General features: G+C 32.6%; 2 protein-coding genes across 2 annotated transcripts; one reads left to right on the top strand and one right to left on the bottom strand.

Moving 5' to 3' along the window:
• The first annotated feature begins 310 nt into the window (after positions 1 to 310).
• Positions 311 to 6,671, top strand: LOC115994818 (putative GATA transcription factor 22). Its single transcript, XM_031119100.1, has 3 exons — positions 311 to 490; positions 4,306 to 4,686; positions 6,567 to 6,671. Exons 1-3 carry the CDS (start codon positions 311 to 313, stop codon positions 6,669 to 6,671), a joined length of 666 nt encoding a protein of 221 aa, XP_030974960.1.
• A 3,072-nt stretch (positions 6,672 to 9,743) lies between these two features.
• LOC115977646 (zinc finger CCCH domain-containing protein 14-like) lies at positions 9,744 to 17,184 on the bottom strand. Its single transcript, XM_031099651.1, has 3 exons — positions 16,873 to 17,184; positions 14,535 to 14,595; positions 9,744 to 10,870 (listed from the first exon to the last, which is right to left on the bottom strand). Exons 1-3 carry the CDS (start codon positions 16,952 to 16,954, stop codon positions 10,093 to 10,095), a joined length of 921 nt encoding a protein of 306 aa, XP_030955511.1. The 5' UTR covers positions 16,955 to 17,184; the 3' UTR covers positions 9,744 to 10,092.
• Positions 17,185 to 17,500: the final 316 nt, after the last annotated feature.

Raw genomic sequence — 17,500 nt, 5'->3', positions numbered from 1 at the left:
GTTACCTCATGAAAGTGTTGTCCATTTGTAATTTGTGTCAGCCTTCCAGGTCATATTGTGTTTTCATAAAGTGTTTCGGTTTCATTCTCTCATACAAGCCAAATCCTGATCTTCAATCTCTCTCTCTCTCGTGTGTGTATGTGTGAAGGGCGGGTTGGTGGGTGTAGTACTAATTTCCTTAATGACCAAATTCTTTCTCTAACATTGTTTTTCTTTTCTTATTTTTTTTTTATGATTTGCATGGACACAGGTCGATCTCTTTAATTTGCTCTCAAAGCTTGACTAGGATCTTGTTCGTAGCAATCAAGCAATGGCTCCCCAATCATTCAATCAGGCATATGCAGTGAATAGAAATGTTGGATATTCCAACCCATCAAGAAACCAGCAGGTGGACCTCACTCTCAGGCTTGGATCATTCCAATTTGCTAATCCTATTCCCATGAACCCTCAATATGCCCCACCCAATTACTTCACTGGCCCTCACACTCAGGTTCTCCTATACTTTGTTCTTGCTACAAATTAGATTTAGGTAGCTTATTTTGGTGATTGCTTCTAGGGCTAATGCTTAATAAGCGATGATCGGCCCGGTATTAATTGTTAAACCTTGTTTGTTTTGTTAATTATGTCATGATGATAATTGATAAATGGGTTTTCATGTGAATAGGAATATATTTTGAGAATTTAATTATGAACCTGAAATTATTTTAAAGAAAAAATTCAATTTTTGTTGGAATTTTTATATCAAGGTGTGTGTGTCTATATATATATAATTATTCTCATGTTTATAAGTCACTTCCTATAAGCAACAAGACCAAAATGATCTCATTCTTTGATTTTTATGAAAAACTCTAAATTTTCTTAAGATTATCATCACGATTGTCTTCATAATCATGACCTTCATTAATTATAATCAATTTTTTTTTTCATTCTCATCATCATCTAAATTGTATTGTTACTTGTGTGCATCCACATTTTTTGCTTGAAGACATTCTTTTAAATATGGTTTTTTTTTTTTTTAAATAAAAAAATTCTATACCATTGGTTTTTATTTTTGTGTCCCCTCAAGTATGAAGCTATGGAATGACAAAGATTGGTTATCATTATTATTACTATTACAAATACAGTATTCTAAAAAAAAATTGAATATGTTTTTAAAGTAACTAGATGTAATTTTTTTGAATAGTAATGGAAGCAGCAAAAATAGCTCTGGAACCAACCATACCTTTGGTATCGTCAATATGGTTTTATTGTTGCAAAAATAAATTAATATTCTATTTTTTCACCTAATTAAGATTAACATCGTCTAAAGTTCTTAAAATAATTATACTGCAGATTATTAAAATTCTATTAAATTTTGTCATGTCACTAGCTAACATGTAACATAGAAACAAATCGGTTAAACTAGCCAAACAACAACACTATGCCTCAGGTCAATTCATAGAAGGTGTGGACTAGGGATATGTCTTGATTTTAATTTATTTATTTGGGAATTGTATATCGTATAATCCTATAGCAAATAAAAAATTAAAGTAGGCTCTAGTTAGTTCAATTAGTAAAATCTCTTATAGTAGAATAAGAAATCCGAGGTTCAATCTACGCTTACACTAAAAACTAATTGATGTCTTAGTCTAATGATAAAGAAATAAAAAATTATTATTAGGAGTGAGTGTCATAAATATGAATGAAGTGTATTAGTTACACTTTTTAATAGTAAACAATTGATAATCAATCCTTAACCATTATAGTATTTTTTTTTCCTCTTGGGCTTATTGTGAACATGATCATTATTATCAATACCATTTTAATTACCATCAGTCTACTTTTTAAAGGCACTTACAAATTATATACCACTAAATTATTTTCAAAATTTTTTATTATGTTCTTAGATAAAAAATAACAATAAAATCATATGATGTTTCAAATTCGTTAATTAAGTTGAACTAATAATTTTATTTAACAAGCATAGGTAGTTTTTTTTTTTTTTTTTTTTTTTTTTTTGAGAAACCAAACTATTTTATTAACTCAATAAAGGAAAATTAAGGTACTTTTTTTTTTTTTTTTTGAGAAGGAGAAGATTAAGGTACATGAAAATCAAGCATAGGTAGTAAATATGCATACTATATGATATATTGTAAAAAGTTTTTTTTTTTTTTTAATTACAACACATATTAAATGTTTTCCGTATTATATCTGTACCAAATTAAAAATATATTTCAATTTCGTTATTCTTTCCGATACTAATATTATTTATTTCACCAAGATTTGTTTTTATATATGACAATAAAATTCTTAAAATCAATATTTCATAGTTTCATACTTTACAATATATCTATATTAAACATCAAAATTCTTATATCTTTATTATGATTTTGATTTTTTTTTCTTTGTCATATAAAGGAATTTTTTTTTTATAATAATTTGGGTGATCATAATGTCCTATATATTATATAATATGTATTTTTTATATTAGATTCTAAATTAGCAAAAGACATATCATTTAAATTATTTTAATATGAGACATTAAATAACTTTATTTTCTATTTTACTTGAAAAAAAACCAAAAAATGAAAAATATAAACTATATATATATTAAGTTTCTTCCTGCATATACTTGAACCCTGAACTTGGGTACGTGGTAGTTATATTAAATTTAACTAGTTGGTTTTTTATATCTTATGAAAATTATCCTAAGATAACATTAATCATGCTTCAAAATTGGAATATAATAAATTAATTAATTATTTTCATTTTTATGCTGAACTTTAAAACATTTTTTAAAATCTTGAACTAAATGAAAGGCATATTTATATCTATTTCTTATAGCATATATTATTTTTTTTATATTACTACCTATGCTAACAACTGATAATTAGCCCTTGATCAATTTGAGAATCACCTTATCTTCCTTGTACACTACCCAAAAAAAAATTCAACTATATATTACTTTCGTGTTTGTATGTTCTAATAAAGTATTACTTGTTTCCTTAACAAAAAAAAAGTTACAATCTTAGTGTTCCATATGGATTAAGTGTAAACTTAATTATATGTTTATAAGCTTTTGAGCACCCTCTCATTACAAGCTGATTTTTAAGGGTGAGTTTTACTCATAAGTTCCTAACATTCATCATATGCCCATCTTACCATTTCATTTCAAATCTTAATAGATGTTGATAACAATAATAGCACAAGTTAAAAAATAAAATAGAAATTCTTAAAAAGACTTCCAACTAAAATGGAATTTAAATGGCTAGTGTGCTCTTTACATCTTTCTCAAAATTTATTAATAAGACTTATTGGTGGCTCCAAGATTTTTTTTTAGGGGAGTCAGTAAGAAGATACATCTTAGGAACATATTAATTATTATTATTAAGTGAATTTTAATTATTATTGCTTAAATTACTTTTATCTATTAGTTTATGACGATTATATGTTTACATTGTAGACAATTATATTGTACATATTTGCCTAGAATCAATGTAGGATTTACATTATAGATAAGATAATTATACTATACACAATTGCCAAAAAAAATATACAATATTGTACACATTTATTTAAAAACAATGTAAATATTATATTGATAGTACAATGTAAATGTAAACTATGAGTTTTCCATAAGTTTATTTCAAATTTGTTAAGAGCTAAATGAGTTTTTTTTTTTAGATTTGAGATGAAAAAAAAAATACTTTTGTTGTTGGGCTTACTATTTCCCCCAGATTTTAAATAAAATTGGTTTGTTGTTGGTCTTTTTTTTTTTTTTTTTGTGTGTTTAAAAAAACAAAAATATTGTTACGAAAATTATATTTAAGCTTATTTCAAGTGGGTTAAAAAAAAATTAAGATCAAAGTGTTCAAAATTTTGTTTTAATTAAATAAAAAAAAGTGTATATATATAATTGCCAGCTCAGGGGGTTCATTTGAACCCCCTGAACTGTACATGTCGCTGCATTATAGTTCAAATTTAATTAAGGTAATGATCCCATAAAGCATGCATATGTCCCCCTTTATTAGATTATTATTATTTTTCTGTAAAAGAGGGAGACGGGAATTGACGGATACTTCTTAAATAATGTTGAATATATAGTTGTACACTTAAAGAAACTTTTTGTTTTGTTTTTTTATTTTATTTTATAAGAATTAATCTTGTTTCTTAATGTGAAATTCATTTTTAGTTTTCCAGAAATCAGCCACAATTTGTCTCAACTCTTACATTATTGTAAATCATCCCAATGTGAAATGCATCCAACTTCTACATTGTCCTATGGATTCAAAATGGGCATTCTTGTTTTACACTTAATTAAAACAGGCACAATATCACAATGGCATGGTTTATGGGGGAAGCAACACTCGAGGACAAGCCTCCAACACTCCCCGTGTTCCATGCTCGACACAAGTGAGGATCATGGGAAACCATTTCATGAAAAATTCAAATGGGCAAAGTCAGATTGCTGTTGCTGTTGGGGGAGTTCATCATCACATCTACAACTTCATCCCTCCAATGCAGCAAATGAATGAGTACACACTGCTCAATCCCTCTTCTAGGAGAGGCAATGGCAGCTCGTCTTCACGTAAGAGGAGCTCACGCAAACGTGAGGTGAATTACAATGACCCGAATAAGAGGTGTACAAACTATAACTGCGGCGTTAATAATACCCCAATGTGGCGCAAAGGTCCTCTTGGTCCTAAGGTATGTTCTCTTATTTGATGGTAAAATATTTTACCAATCTATCTAATTAAAACATGCAATTACAAGCATGCATATATTTTATCTTTGGTGAAACATGATGATTATTCCTATTTAATATTACCCCATAATCAACCACATCCCATCAAAATTTTCCCTCAGCCCACCATCAGTCATCCAATGGTCTAATGTTAAATATAAAATCCAATTCTTTTTCTTTAACACCACCGTATCCAACACCACCATGAGCCACCACCTCTTACACAACCCTAACATTTACCTCCACTACACATAATCCCTTTACCTATCAACCAAAAAAATCCATGACCAAAGCCGATCTCCTCCATAACACCATCGGCATATTATCGCAATGAAAACACTCACAACATGTCAAATCCATGCAATATCACTTCGAAATTGTATACTTAAATCATCTTTTTCCCTTATAATAACCTAGAAAGGGTAGGAAGCGACAAATAGGTCTGCAAAATAAAAAATGTAAACCATATGAAAACACCAAACACGTTTTCATAAAGGAAAACCCAAGCGAGTAGAAAAACCTTTCTATGGTACCACCTCTCAAATCTCCATTAATGAATAGTTGTAATATACGGCTACAACAAAGAACCTGCAAGTCTAAGTTACTTAGTGTGTGTTTGGGAAGCGTGTTTTGCGCTTCCCAAACACACGTTTTGCGTTTCAACAGTTTTTTTTTTTTGAGCCGAAATGTTTGACTTTTCCTGTGAACAGTGTACACTGTGCACTGTTCACGGACCTACAAATTTCACTTTTCAACAACTTTTTCATTAAAAATGGGTCCCACAGTACTATTTACATATTTAAAAATTATTTTGCTACAGTGTTTTTCAGTTTTAAGTTTCAGTTGCTTCTAGAATCTATGAATTGAGTGACCAATGGTAAGTCACCAAATATCCTTGGATTTAAGGTTTGCTTCAATGGTTTCCACACCAATCAACTCTCTAACACTCAAATATGGTGAAGAGTGTGATGGTTAAAATCTCTTCTCTAAGATATGCCACCAATGAGAGGGAAGAAGAGAGAATGGTAGAGATTTACTCTAAGCCCATGGGTTCTCTCTCACAAAGGAATGAGCAAGAAATTGCTCTCTTAAGGCACTACAAGATGGTTTTCTTATGTTTCTCACGTTCTACATGTAGAATATGTGAGCTTTGACTTGTATGACTGAGTTGTCCAGTGGATCAAAATGTTGTGTTGGACATCCGTCTTTAAGCCAGTCATGAGCAAGTTGCAAGTTGCATACTACAAAGATTCCTCCTATATCTACCACATGTCTATATTGTGGTCTAGGTATGTCGCGAGTAGGTCGCAAGTTCTTCTTCCAGCAACTTTGACTGTCTTTGACCAGGGCCCAATACATTTTATCCAATTACATTGCAATTCTCCTAAAACATAAAATAAAGCAAAATTATAAGTAAATTTGATACGGAATTAAGTCAACACAAAATATGAACTTAATATTTTTCAACCTTGCAAAACCCATAGGTTTGTTTGGGTCTGTTAAGCTAAGTTTTTTTTTTTTTTTTAAATATTCTTTAGAAAAGAGATATTAATATAATGCGTCAACATTTAATACTGTTTGACCTAAAAAGAGGATAAAGGGGTGGAATATCAATTAGATTGCTAATTTGGGTACAATTTCATTTCTAAAATCATTATACTAAGTCTAGTTTTAGTTTTAGTGTTTTACTAGTAGTACTAATGTAATTTACCAAAAAAAAAAAAAAATCAAATCATCTTTTGCTTCTTCTTCTTCTTCTTCTTCTTTTTTTTTTTTTTTTTTTTTTGTATATATTTTCAATATTGATGCAATTTGCTAAAACTCTTTAACCTTTTATTTTCAGAGCCTTTGCAATGCTTGTGGGATCAGGTATAGAAAGGAAGAAGAGAAAAAGAAAGCTGCTAAGGCGGCTGTCGAAAACCCTTGCCCAATCACTGATCAGGAGTGAAAGAGTTCCCAAACAAGTCTCATGCTTGTAGCCTGGTTCCATAACAAACAGGTTTTGAAATTAATAATGGAAACATATGAGACACTACCATAGCTTTTCCTTTCCTAATTACCTATCAAACTATTAGGTGGCTTTCCGTTATCAACTTATAATTTCTATTTAATGGACTATGTTTTATTGTGACAATGGGTTATATCTCAGTTTTTCCCTTTCAGTGGGAGTCTGAGAAATTTTCTGGTATTTTTTTTTTACTGAATAGGATAGAAGTATGTTAATTATTAATATGGGGGAAAGATTACATGTCGGTTTGTCTAAGAAAACAGCCCAACCCGTGGCATATGTAATTTACACCCTCTATGAAAACCTCTATTGTTCATTACTAGCGGGTAAAACTTTAAAGAATGAAATGGTTCTTATTCATAGGAAAATGCTTGAAATATTATACATTTTAATAAAGGAGTGTATGAGTCGGGTTGAGTCGGGTTTTTTCAATCCAACCTATCATAGTCGGATTGAAAAAAAAAACACTTAATCCAACCCAACCCATCACAAAAGTCAAACCTAACCCAACCCAACTCACATGGATCAAGTTGGACCCATAGGTTGGACATTAAAAAAAAGAGGATTAGAATAAGAAATTTATAAAATTTCCAACACAAATAACAACAAATTTACTAATCAAACCCAAGCATAGCACCAAACCAACACAAACTAATTAGTTAGTACATCAAACCAACACAAATAAAAAAAGATTTATAGATTATAAATATGTTAGTAGTTCATCAAACCAAAAGAGTAAATAATAAAATCCAACCCAATCCAACCCACTGTAAAAAGTAGTTGGAAATCCAACCCAACCCAACCCACCAACCCCTAAAAATCAACCCAATCCAGTGGGTTGGATTAAATTAGATCGATTTTAGCAGATTAGTGAGCTGAATGCATATCCCTATAGTTTACCATAAACCAGTTACACATTTGTGTTGACTAACCATAAACTCTCTTCTGCCAATTTGATGCACCAATTATGCATCACATATTACACAGCACCACTATAAATTGTCACACCAAATTTTTTTTTTTTTTTTTTGAAGAGATAAATTTATTGAAGAAACACTCGCAAAACAAAGAAACACAGGAAGAAAACATGCTTAACAATCTTTGCTCTACCCTTTTTTTTTTTTTTGAGAGGATCATCTTTGCTCTACCTAAAACAACAAATTGCAAACAGAAACCAGTAAAGACAACACCTTTGCAGTAGAAGTTTAGAACCAACAGACATGAGTGTAATAAACAAACAAAACTAACTCAGGGAAGACTAATAAACCTCACTCAAGCTTTCTTTGTTAAGATTGAAAATTTGAAATTGTAACTCCCCGGCCCAACACAAGCTCTGCTCAACCCAGAGTTCTTGAAACTGTAAAGTGCTTCAATTCTTGTTCTTACATCCCATTTGGTGGCTTGCACTCTCATTTTTCACCATTCCTCCACGAATTCTGGAATTCCTCTGACCACAAATGATAGACCGATACACCCCAAGCTAGCTCACCTAACAGGTTACTCCACTTAGTGTCAGGGCATCTAACCAGACACCAATTCATAACTTCTTTTCACATCCTCCTTGAGAAACTGCATTTGTTATGACCAAGAAGACCATACTAGTAACAAAAGTTTAGGGAGTCTCTTATTTGAAAGAGACCCAAACAAATTGGGATCTCCTATCTGTACTCATTTGCCCTGTTAAAGAGGGATTGTAACATCCAGTTCAACCTCACCCTGAACCCCAGCCTATTTTGTCCTCCAGCACATTTATCTCTTCCGATTTTCCCTGGGAAGCACCAAACTCTACAACCTCGGCTGTCATCCCATTCAATGGGAGGTTGTGTAATTGAATCAAATAGGAAGCTTCTGTGACCTGCATTTCTAATAGTTGTGTTGTCCCATCAAACTCCTGTAACAAAACTAAACCATTATCAGAAGAACACGGACTATTATCAAGGTTACACGGTTACCCAAATTCTTTTTTTAATTGGAAATAAATTTTGACAAATACAGAATTTCATCTTCTTATCTCTACCATATTTGTAAGATAATATGATTTTAGATCAATAACTATCTCATTTATAAAATGTTTAGATTTCAAGTTTTTGTAATGTAAAATTATGCGTAAAAAATGAGTTCATAAATCGATTACTAGTATATAATTATATATTTGATTGGCACGAAATTTGACTTATATTAACTATTAAGAACAAAGAGAGCATATAATCTAATAATAGTTTTTTCATAATATATTTTTATATAAGAATATAGTGGAGGAGGAGAGGTAGGGTTCAAACTACAAACATGAAACACTGAAAAGAATGATATATACTATCAATTAAACCTCAAAATTTTCAAAACATTATCTCAATACAAAGTGTTTTTATGTGATGTAAAATTACTTAAAACTACACAACATGTAACTTTATCGTAACATAATGCGTGTAATTCATGTATGCATATAACAATGCGTATTAAGCCAAAAAGTATGATGCTTTACATTTTCTTTTCTTTTCTTTTTTTTGGTACAGACCGAAACATTAGTACAATAAAGAATCTCCAATGCAACCCAATATTTTATTATGTTACAAAGAAAGTATTAGTACTGATTGAAGAAGCAAAACAATAGGCTTGTGTTTTGGGGATTGATTATAAACTAAAATCTAACTTTAAACTTTTTAAAATTAGCTGTTTATCTCATATTATGCAATTAAGCCACTGAAAATAGGTAATTCTCAAATGAACATGCATACCAACCAAAATTAACAACTATATATACACAAGTGGTCATACCCATCTTCGGCAAGATTATTCCAAGCCCATATACCAATTGCGTGATGAATTAAACCCTGAACCTCCGAGTTTACATCACATCCCCAAACCAACCAAGGGAGAGAATCGACAATTAAAAAGCAAAAAATAATGAAAACCTCTGAGTTTACATCACATCCCCAAACCAAGGGAGGGAATTGACAATTATAAAGCAAAAATAAGGAAAAAGAGAGTTATAAAGAAAAAAATATGGAAAAATGTGAGGCCTCGAAAGATGACACAAATTCACCGATTTTTTAAACCGAAGCCCATCCGTTGTGGCTGAATACTACTTGCAAACAAGCCAAGTGCCTGTGATTGGAGCTTAAGGCTTCTTATACATGTTACAGACGATGGGAAATTAAAAACACTACACCAAGATTCCAGTCATGTTAACCACGAGAGGAGTAAATCTGTCAATATAATAATATTCCAAAATATCATAAACCTAGCAAATCAGAAACAAAAAATAGAACATGAAACAAAACAAAACAAAATCTATTACAAGTGTTCGTCCTAACGACGATAGCAAGGAAACAAAGATGAGAGGTCGTCAAAGAAATGGAAGTCACATCCCTGTCTTGCGCAATTCCTCAACTCCATGTGCAAAGTGGCACCTCTCTCCAAAAGTGCAGGACCCTTTAGTGAAATTCTCACAGAGCTTGGTCTTGAAGTTGTTTGCCGGGGCCGAGGCCGTTGTCGCATGGTTCCTCATGGGAGGTCCAGAGGTTGCACGAACATTTGCAATGAGCTCTTGTACCATGGCACTGGCTTGATCGATCTGATCGAGAGTACCCTCAAGCTCAATGTTCCTCCTGGTGGGATCTGAATCATGCTCTTTTATGGAAAGCTTTGCTCCTGTCACACGGCAAATATGCTTTGAGTTCACACCATTCTTCCCAATGATGGCTCCAGTAAGTGAAGCATCTACAAGTATCTTAGCAGTGGCGGAGGTTCCGAAGCTAGCCATAGCCCGATGACTGGATTGGTGATGATTGGATGGGTGAGATTCAACCCGGCCACCCATCCTGCCTGGCATTGGTCCCATTGCCCGAGGATCTTCATAGGATGGAGCAGTTGGCTTGCCAAGTTCCCACTCACCATGAGCAAAATGGCATTTATCTCCAAACTTGCATCCTTCGGCTGACTTAAACTTGTTGCACAAACGGGTCTTGACAGCTGGAGGAGATGAACCATCTGGAAATGATGGTGGAGCAGCCGAATTTCTAGCAGGTTGTGGAAGAGTTGGGTTGCCAGCAACATTCATCATCTGAGACACAACTTTGATGCCACCAGGAACATAGTGCAAGAAGTGACATGCCTCACCAAATGGGCACCCAGAAGTGCTGCATTGCAAAAGAAAATTGAATGTCATCTGTCAAAAACTAGGTACAATATATACACGCTCAGAGGATACCGTAACTACAAGCACACATTGATTAGAAAGCAAAAATTGTTAGCACAGATACAGAATGGACAAAACAATTTAAGGATACCCGATATTGAAAAAATACTGCAATTTTGCATAGGTTTAGAATGTCTAGAAATTTTATAAAATTTGATGTAACCCAATTTAGTTGGGATTATAGCTAAGTTGTGTTGCATACAGAGAGCTAAAATATCTGGCAAAGTATCAACAGAGACACCCATCACACAGAAGCTACAGCACTTTTGTTGCTCTTAAGTTCAAGAGCATTACAAAGAAAACAGTTGACAAAGCTTGCAGAATAGACACTTTAAAGGCAAATCTATGGGCCAACTTTAGGCACCAAATGCCAACCATTTCCCACTGGACAGCAAAGCAAACAGATGCCTGCCTTGTTGCATTCCCAACAGCAACGAGGCCCTAGTGGGAATATAATTTCGATTTCATTCACATGAATGGTAAGGGGTAGAATGCTATTAAAATCTTAATATTACATTCAGCAAAACATACAATAATACATATCCATTTTCATCAAATACAAGAAAGCAAGTACAAACATGCAAAAAATTCAAAACCATAATTATTTATTAACAATAGGCTCTTGAAAATTAGAATGAAGAGTAAATGTTATCTATTTAATATTATATGCTTTAAACTAGTATAATCTTTTACATCAATAGCTTTCTAAATCCTCATGCATCACATACGAAATAATACAGCATGCAGGAAGCAAACACCAGGTAACAGGAACCTAAGTCAACATCAACCAGACAGCATAGCCAACAGCCCAAGCTTACCTAGGAATTTAATTTAAAATCAACTTTTAAATCGTAGTATAGATGAGGATCACATCCATTTGCACAAGCATGTCGCATTATGGGATAAGATTAAGTGTTTTACTTGAAGAGCTTACTGACTAAAGTAACAGGACAGTGTAAGTTTCTCAAACAGTCTACAGCAATTAAAGCTTATTTCTTATCCAAATAATGTTCTCATTTGCCCCTAATGGATACTAGTCTTTCAAAAACATTAGTCAATTTCTCTTAAGGAAGCATGGAAACAAGGCAAAACACAAAATGAACACAGAAAAACAGCTAATCTAAAACATTTAAGACACAGAAGTGATGAGAACATGACAAAGATAATTATAAAAGAAAATTTGTTTATTAAAAATAGATACACATAAATATCTTAATCAATCATCTATTACTGTCTCTTAAACACATGCATTTTCCTAATCTATTCAACAATGACAACAACAACAAAGCCTTAGTCCCAAATTTCTGGGGTCAAACTCAAGTATAACAAACATGCCATCAACTTCATAATTGAGCAATGAACTACCTATGAAATAATATAAAATTATCTCAACGCATTTAATCAATCAGCAACAGTAAGCAGACATAATCATAGGAATAAAGAAAAAAAAGATATGCCTTAACCAAAGCATTTAATCAATGCCATATATTGTCAAGGTTGTGAAAAGTTGAACTTTAAGCACAGTAAATAGGAACTTCCAAGTGTTAAACAATATAGATTGTAATGAGAATTTATTCAAGCCCAACAGAGTAAAATCATAACAATATAATATACAGACAAGCCGCTTTAGGAATAGCATGCTTAGGAATCAGAAGTAAAATTCTACAAAATCTGAGGATTAAGACAAAACAGAAGTGAATAATTGCTTCATCAAACCATAGCTCCTGCATTACTCTTTCACAATTTTTTTGTTTTTTTTTAAATCCAAACAAATTGTTTATAATCCTAACAACTGTATTTTATAAAAAAATAAGTCATACTTCCAAGCAATGAAAACACCATTACAGCTTTGACCACTTTACAGTGTACATATTGGTATGGGATCCCTGGAAGTGTAGTAGAGAAATAAACAAGACTTAAATGTAGACTGCTTAAATGACATTCTAACAACCGAAACATCTCACACCACTAAAATTTTGAATTCAAAACTTAGCATCTATCCTATATTGCTACATTATTGGAATCCATATGATTTTGTAAACATAAGTTTTTGAATCCACAGACTCGCTGTCTACCTTGAATTACAAGGGGAGTAGTGTCATTTGAGCTAGAACTCATTGACATTGTGTGAAAAATGTTAAATAGAAAACCAATGCAGGACATGAGGAATAAAAAAGTCACTCCAAAAGAGGAAAATTACATGATAATTTATATAGGACAAAGTTTGGCTACAAAATTAGTTGTAGCCTTAAGCTACAACCTTACTTAATATCTTTTTATTGGAGGTGAATTTTGACAAATCCACCATTGGATTATATCTCCTTCTTATATCCTCCATACTTGCAAAATTTCTAAAAAATTAAAAATCAATAGCTATATCATCAATAAATTGTTTAAATTACAAATTTTTGTAGTTTAAAATTATTCATAAAATATAAGCTTATAAATCATAAAGTAAATAATATACGATTGAAACAAAATTTGACATGTGTATTAAAAGTGTAAAGAACATGCAATTCAAGGTTAGAATTTCAAAATATGTAGTAATTTTTATTTTATTGAGTAAAGTTGTAGCCTAAACTTTGTCCATTAAATATTTTCCATTTTAAAAAGTATTAATTTTTAGAAAGAACCAACTCATAGAGACCAAGAAAACAATGTACTGAGCAGAATTCAAGGGCTGAAAAGGCAGCAAATCTAAAGAAAAATTCTTGAGAATCAGTCAAAATTTTTATATAATGGCCTTTGACATCAACACAGCTTGGAAAACGAAATTTACATGAGAACTTTGTATATGATGATATGGTCCACTACTTCAAAGCATAAACATATCATACACAACAGAGATGTACTACAAACAATGTGGGAAGGAAGTACACAGCAACTCCTACTAATGATGAGCCAAGACAACATTGAAGAAAGGGGGGAAACGACAAGCTGAAGGAGCAGCAAAATTTGAAGAAAAAAAAAAAAAGTCAATTCTTCTATTTTCTTATACTCTGGGAGAATCTGACAAAACTTTCATATGATCAGTACTAAAAAGGTGCAATAAGAGTCAACATCCAGAGATGGGGAGGGGGAGAGGGGGGGAGGCTGATTCATAATCATCATGCTGTGGACAAGATTAGTGTTCCAACACATTCTTCACAAATCAATTTGTGCATCGTAAATCAATTCAGTAATTTTCTTAGATAATCAGAACAAATACGGTAACCTGTACCACTGCTTTAGGTTCCAATTCACTGGTCTGCATCACACAGCTTTTACTTGTAAACATTGTATAACAAATTATATATAACAATATTATGGAGGATGACTTATGCATCCAAGATCCAACAACGGCTTTCAATTTACATATAGTCCAGCAAGTAGTTAATCGAACTGTAAGCTTGTGACCCAACTGTTTCTGTTCATAAGTCTTTCTTAACATGATTAGAACAAAGAGTACAACCTGTATCACAACTTTAACTGCCCAATTCATTAGTCCAGATAACACCAATTTTACTAGCAAAAATTGTGTAATAATGTTTGTTATAACTTATAAAGATTAGCAGTAGATGAAATTGTATTTAGAATATTTATTTTAGATAGGTTAAGATTAGAACCTGAAAAACTTTGTGCAAGGCTTCGATTTGCTTCCTATACCAGTTGGAAAGGACTCCATTTCTGTTGAAGAACATTAATTCATTTCCCTCAGTTAAAATTTCAGTGAGTTATTAAATCTTTGAAGTTTAGGCAATATGTAATATCATATACCATATAGCATTTTTTATCACCATGGAGAATACGCTGTTTCATAAGTAAAAGGATTGTGTTTATTTGATACATGATAATGATAGTACCAATCCCATTGAAAAATTTAGATAGTGGAAGAAAAATCCAACAGAGGAGGACATCTGTCCTACTTTTTTTTTTTTTTAGTAAGACCTCCATCTCTCACCAAACTACATTTTTGGTTAAAACGGACCAGAAAAGAAAAGGATACTTAAACCTTTTGTTTTACAATCTATTGGTTCCCAAGAAAACTGGATAATCGTCAACAACTAAATCTTTAAGAGTAGCTTGTTGAAGCAAAGTTGAATTCCCTTTTCTCCCAGGAACTAACTTGTAGATAATTTAAGATTTAAGATTTATTTTCCTTTGGTTTTCATCTTTCTCAGTGGATAACACATTAATTGTCACTGGTTTGCAAAACTCAACCAAACCTATGAAAGATGATTTTAAGAAAAAAGAACTGTTACATACAAGCAGAAAATAATCGCTTGGATAGAGGGCGAGAATAGCTAACAACGGCACGTGTAACATCCAATCAAACTTTTGGAAACTGAATTATCAAACTATGTACATACATATAAATAAAACAGAATGTTGAACAAAATACTAAACAAACTGCAGACTAAAGCAGCCAGCAAAAAATCTTCCTTTTCAAATATATTGCTTTACAAGGAACACCCACTGAAGAAATACACCACCATCAGTCAGGTTACCATAGACTAATCACTGCTATTGATAAATAATCAAGTATCTACATTAGCACATTAAAGAAGCAATACGTAACATTAGGAAAACACACCATCCAGTTAACAGCCAAGGAGAGTCAATTGAAATTACCAACACAGCCTAAAACAGGACACATAAAATCTCAACCAGCATAGTCAAAGACATGCTGGACACTTGCCTAGGCACTCAGGCAAGCCAAGGAGGCAAGATGCCTTTGAAGCCTTGAGACGAGGCAATCTTTAGTATGGCGTTCATGGTTCACCTGGACTCTAAAGGCGAACGCCTTGAACAGAGTATTAGGCACTTGAGGCGAAAGCCTCAATGAAATTCAGCCCAAAAAATGCAGTTTTGTAATTTAGCAAAAATAAAATCACTCTTTACGTAAATTCAAGTTAGGGGTGTCTCTTTGTCTTGCTTTCTACTCTCCCTCACCTCTCTTTCTTTTTGCATCAATTTAGAAATAGTCCTTTTAAATTTCAATCATAAGATTTTTTAGCTTTGACGATTATGCTCATTTTTGTTTTTTGAACAATTTTGATAAAATTGTTGTAAAGAGCCTCCTACCAGTCTAGAAAATTCAAATCGTGTCCAATATGCATTGGATACATATGATTTGAGTTTATAGAACCATATTTAGAATTCAGCACCTCACTTTACTCGGGCAAGCAACTATTTGGTGCCACAGGCCTCAGGTGATGCAAAGACTAGGAACCTCAAGGCCACCACTAAGCTCAAGAACAGAGAAAGCATAATCAGTGGGCTTCACAAACACCATCCATTATGAACACCACCATTCCCAACCAATACTTCACTTTAATGCCATAAACACATACATAAAACACCAAAGACACAAGAACCCCCAAATCTTGAAGTAACCTTGTACTTGTAAACAAAATACCCCCGAAAACATTCATCAATTGCACCAAAATGCTACACAAATTGCTTGCAATCAAAGCAGAATAAAAATTTCTATTCTAATGTTTACAGTTATTTATATTCCAACTGATAACTTAAATTTTATTTCCGAAGACACAAAATACTGAAAACACAAATTTGATTCTCTCAAAAAAAAAAAAGCAGGAAAGTAATACTATAAAAGAAGCCGTTTCACTTCCAATCAAGCTTACAACATATGATTCGTTCTTTAAATTTTCTTTGGTTCCAATTCAAGTAATAAAAACCCTATGAATGGTATTTCTCAGCAACCAAACGGAGCTTAAGATTCAAAACTTTACTATTCATATAATTTTTTTTCAAATTCAACCACACTCACTCGCTATCCAAATCAAGCACAACCATAGCAGTAACACAAAACAAAAAAAAAAAAACCCTAACTTTGAGCACACAGAAATAAAGGCAGAACTATTTCTATTGTCTATACGTAATAGAGTAGAAGAAAAATGTGTTTGCGAGTGTAAGTAGAAGAGCAATGTGAAGGCATACCTGGCTTGGATTTCTTGAAGCCGCCATTGCCATTCAAAGCAGCTTCGGGCCTAAATCTTTTACGACCACCGCCATACTCCATCGCACACCGAGATCCCTGCTTTTTTTCCCCTCCAAAGAACCACGCGCCGGAGAATGAATACGAGCGAGAGAAACGAAGACGCGAGAAAGTGCGAGAAAATCCGAAGAGAGCAAACCCTAAGAGAGAGAAAACTAGGGCTCGAGCGAGGAGAGAGAGAGAGAAAAAAAACGAAAAGGCGGGGTTTCGATTCGAGACAGACAGAGAGAGATATCGTAAATGAAGAGGCGGAATTGAAAATAAGGTTTAAATGTGGTTGATAATTTTTGCAAAAACAAAATCGGAGCGGCGAGACTATCACGTGACCTAGCCCACATATCCAAATGATGTCAGCTCAGGTTTTTTTTTTTTTTTTTTTTAGAATACTGAACACATATCTAAAACTAGACGTATGTTTGAATCTTATATTGTCTGATGCAAAAGACACTTAATATAAGTTTCAAACCTCTTTTTTTTAAGTGAGCTACTATTCTTATTTTATTTTGTTTTTATGTTAAATATATTGTCAATTTTTGTTAATAATTTAACCATTAATCGTATCTATCTTAT

This window comes from Quercus lobata, chromosome 1, assembly GCF_001633185.2.
Source record: "Quercus lobata isolate SW786 chromosome 1, ValleyOak3.0 Primary Assembly, whole genome shotgun sequence".
Taxonomy (NCBI): Eukaryota; Viridiplantae; Streptophyta; class Magnoliopsida; order Fagales; family Fagaceae; genus Quercus; species Quercus lobata.
Note: the sequence above shows the minus strand (reverse complement) of the source record. Positions and strands in the feature narration are given on the sequence as shown.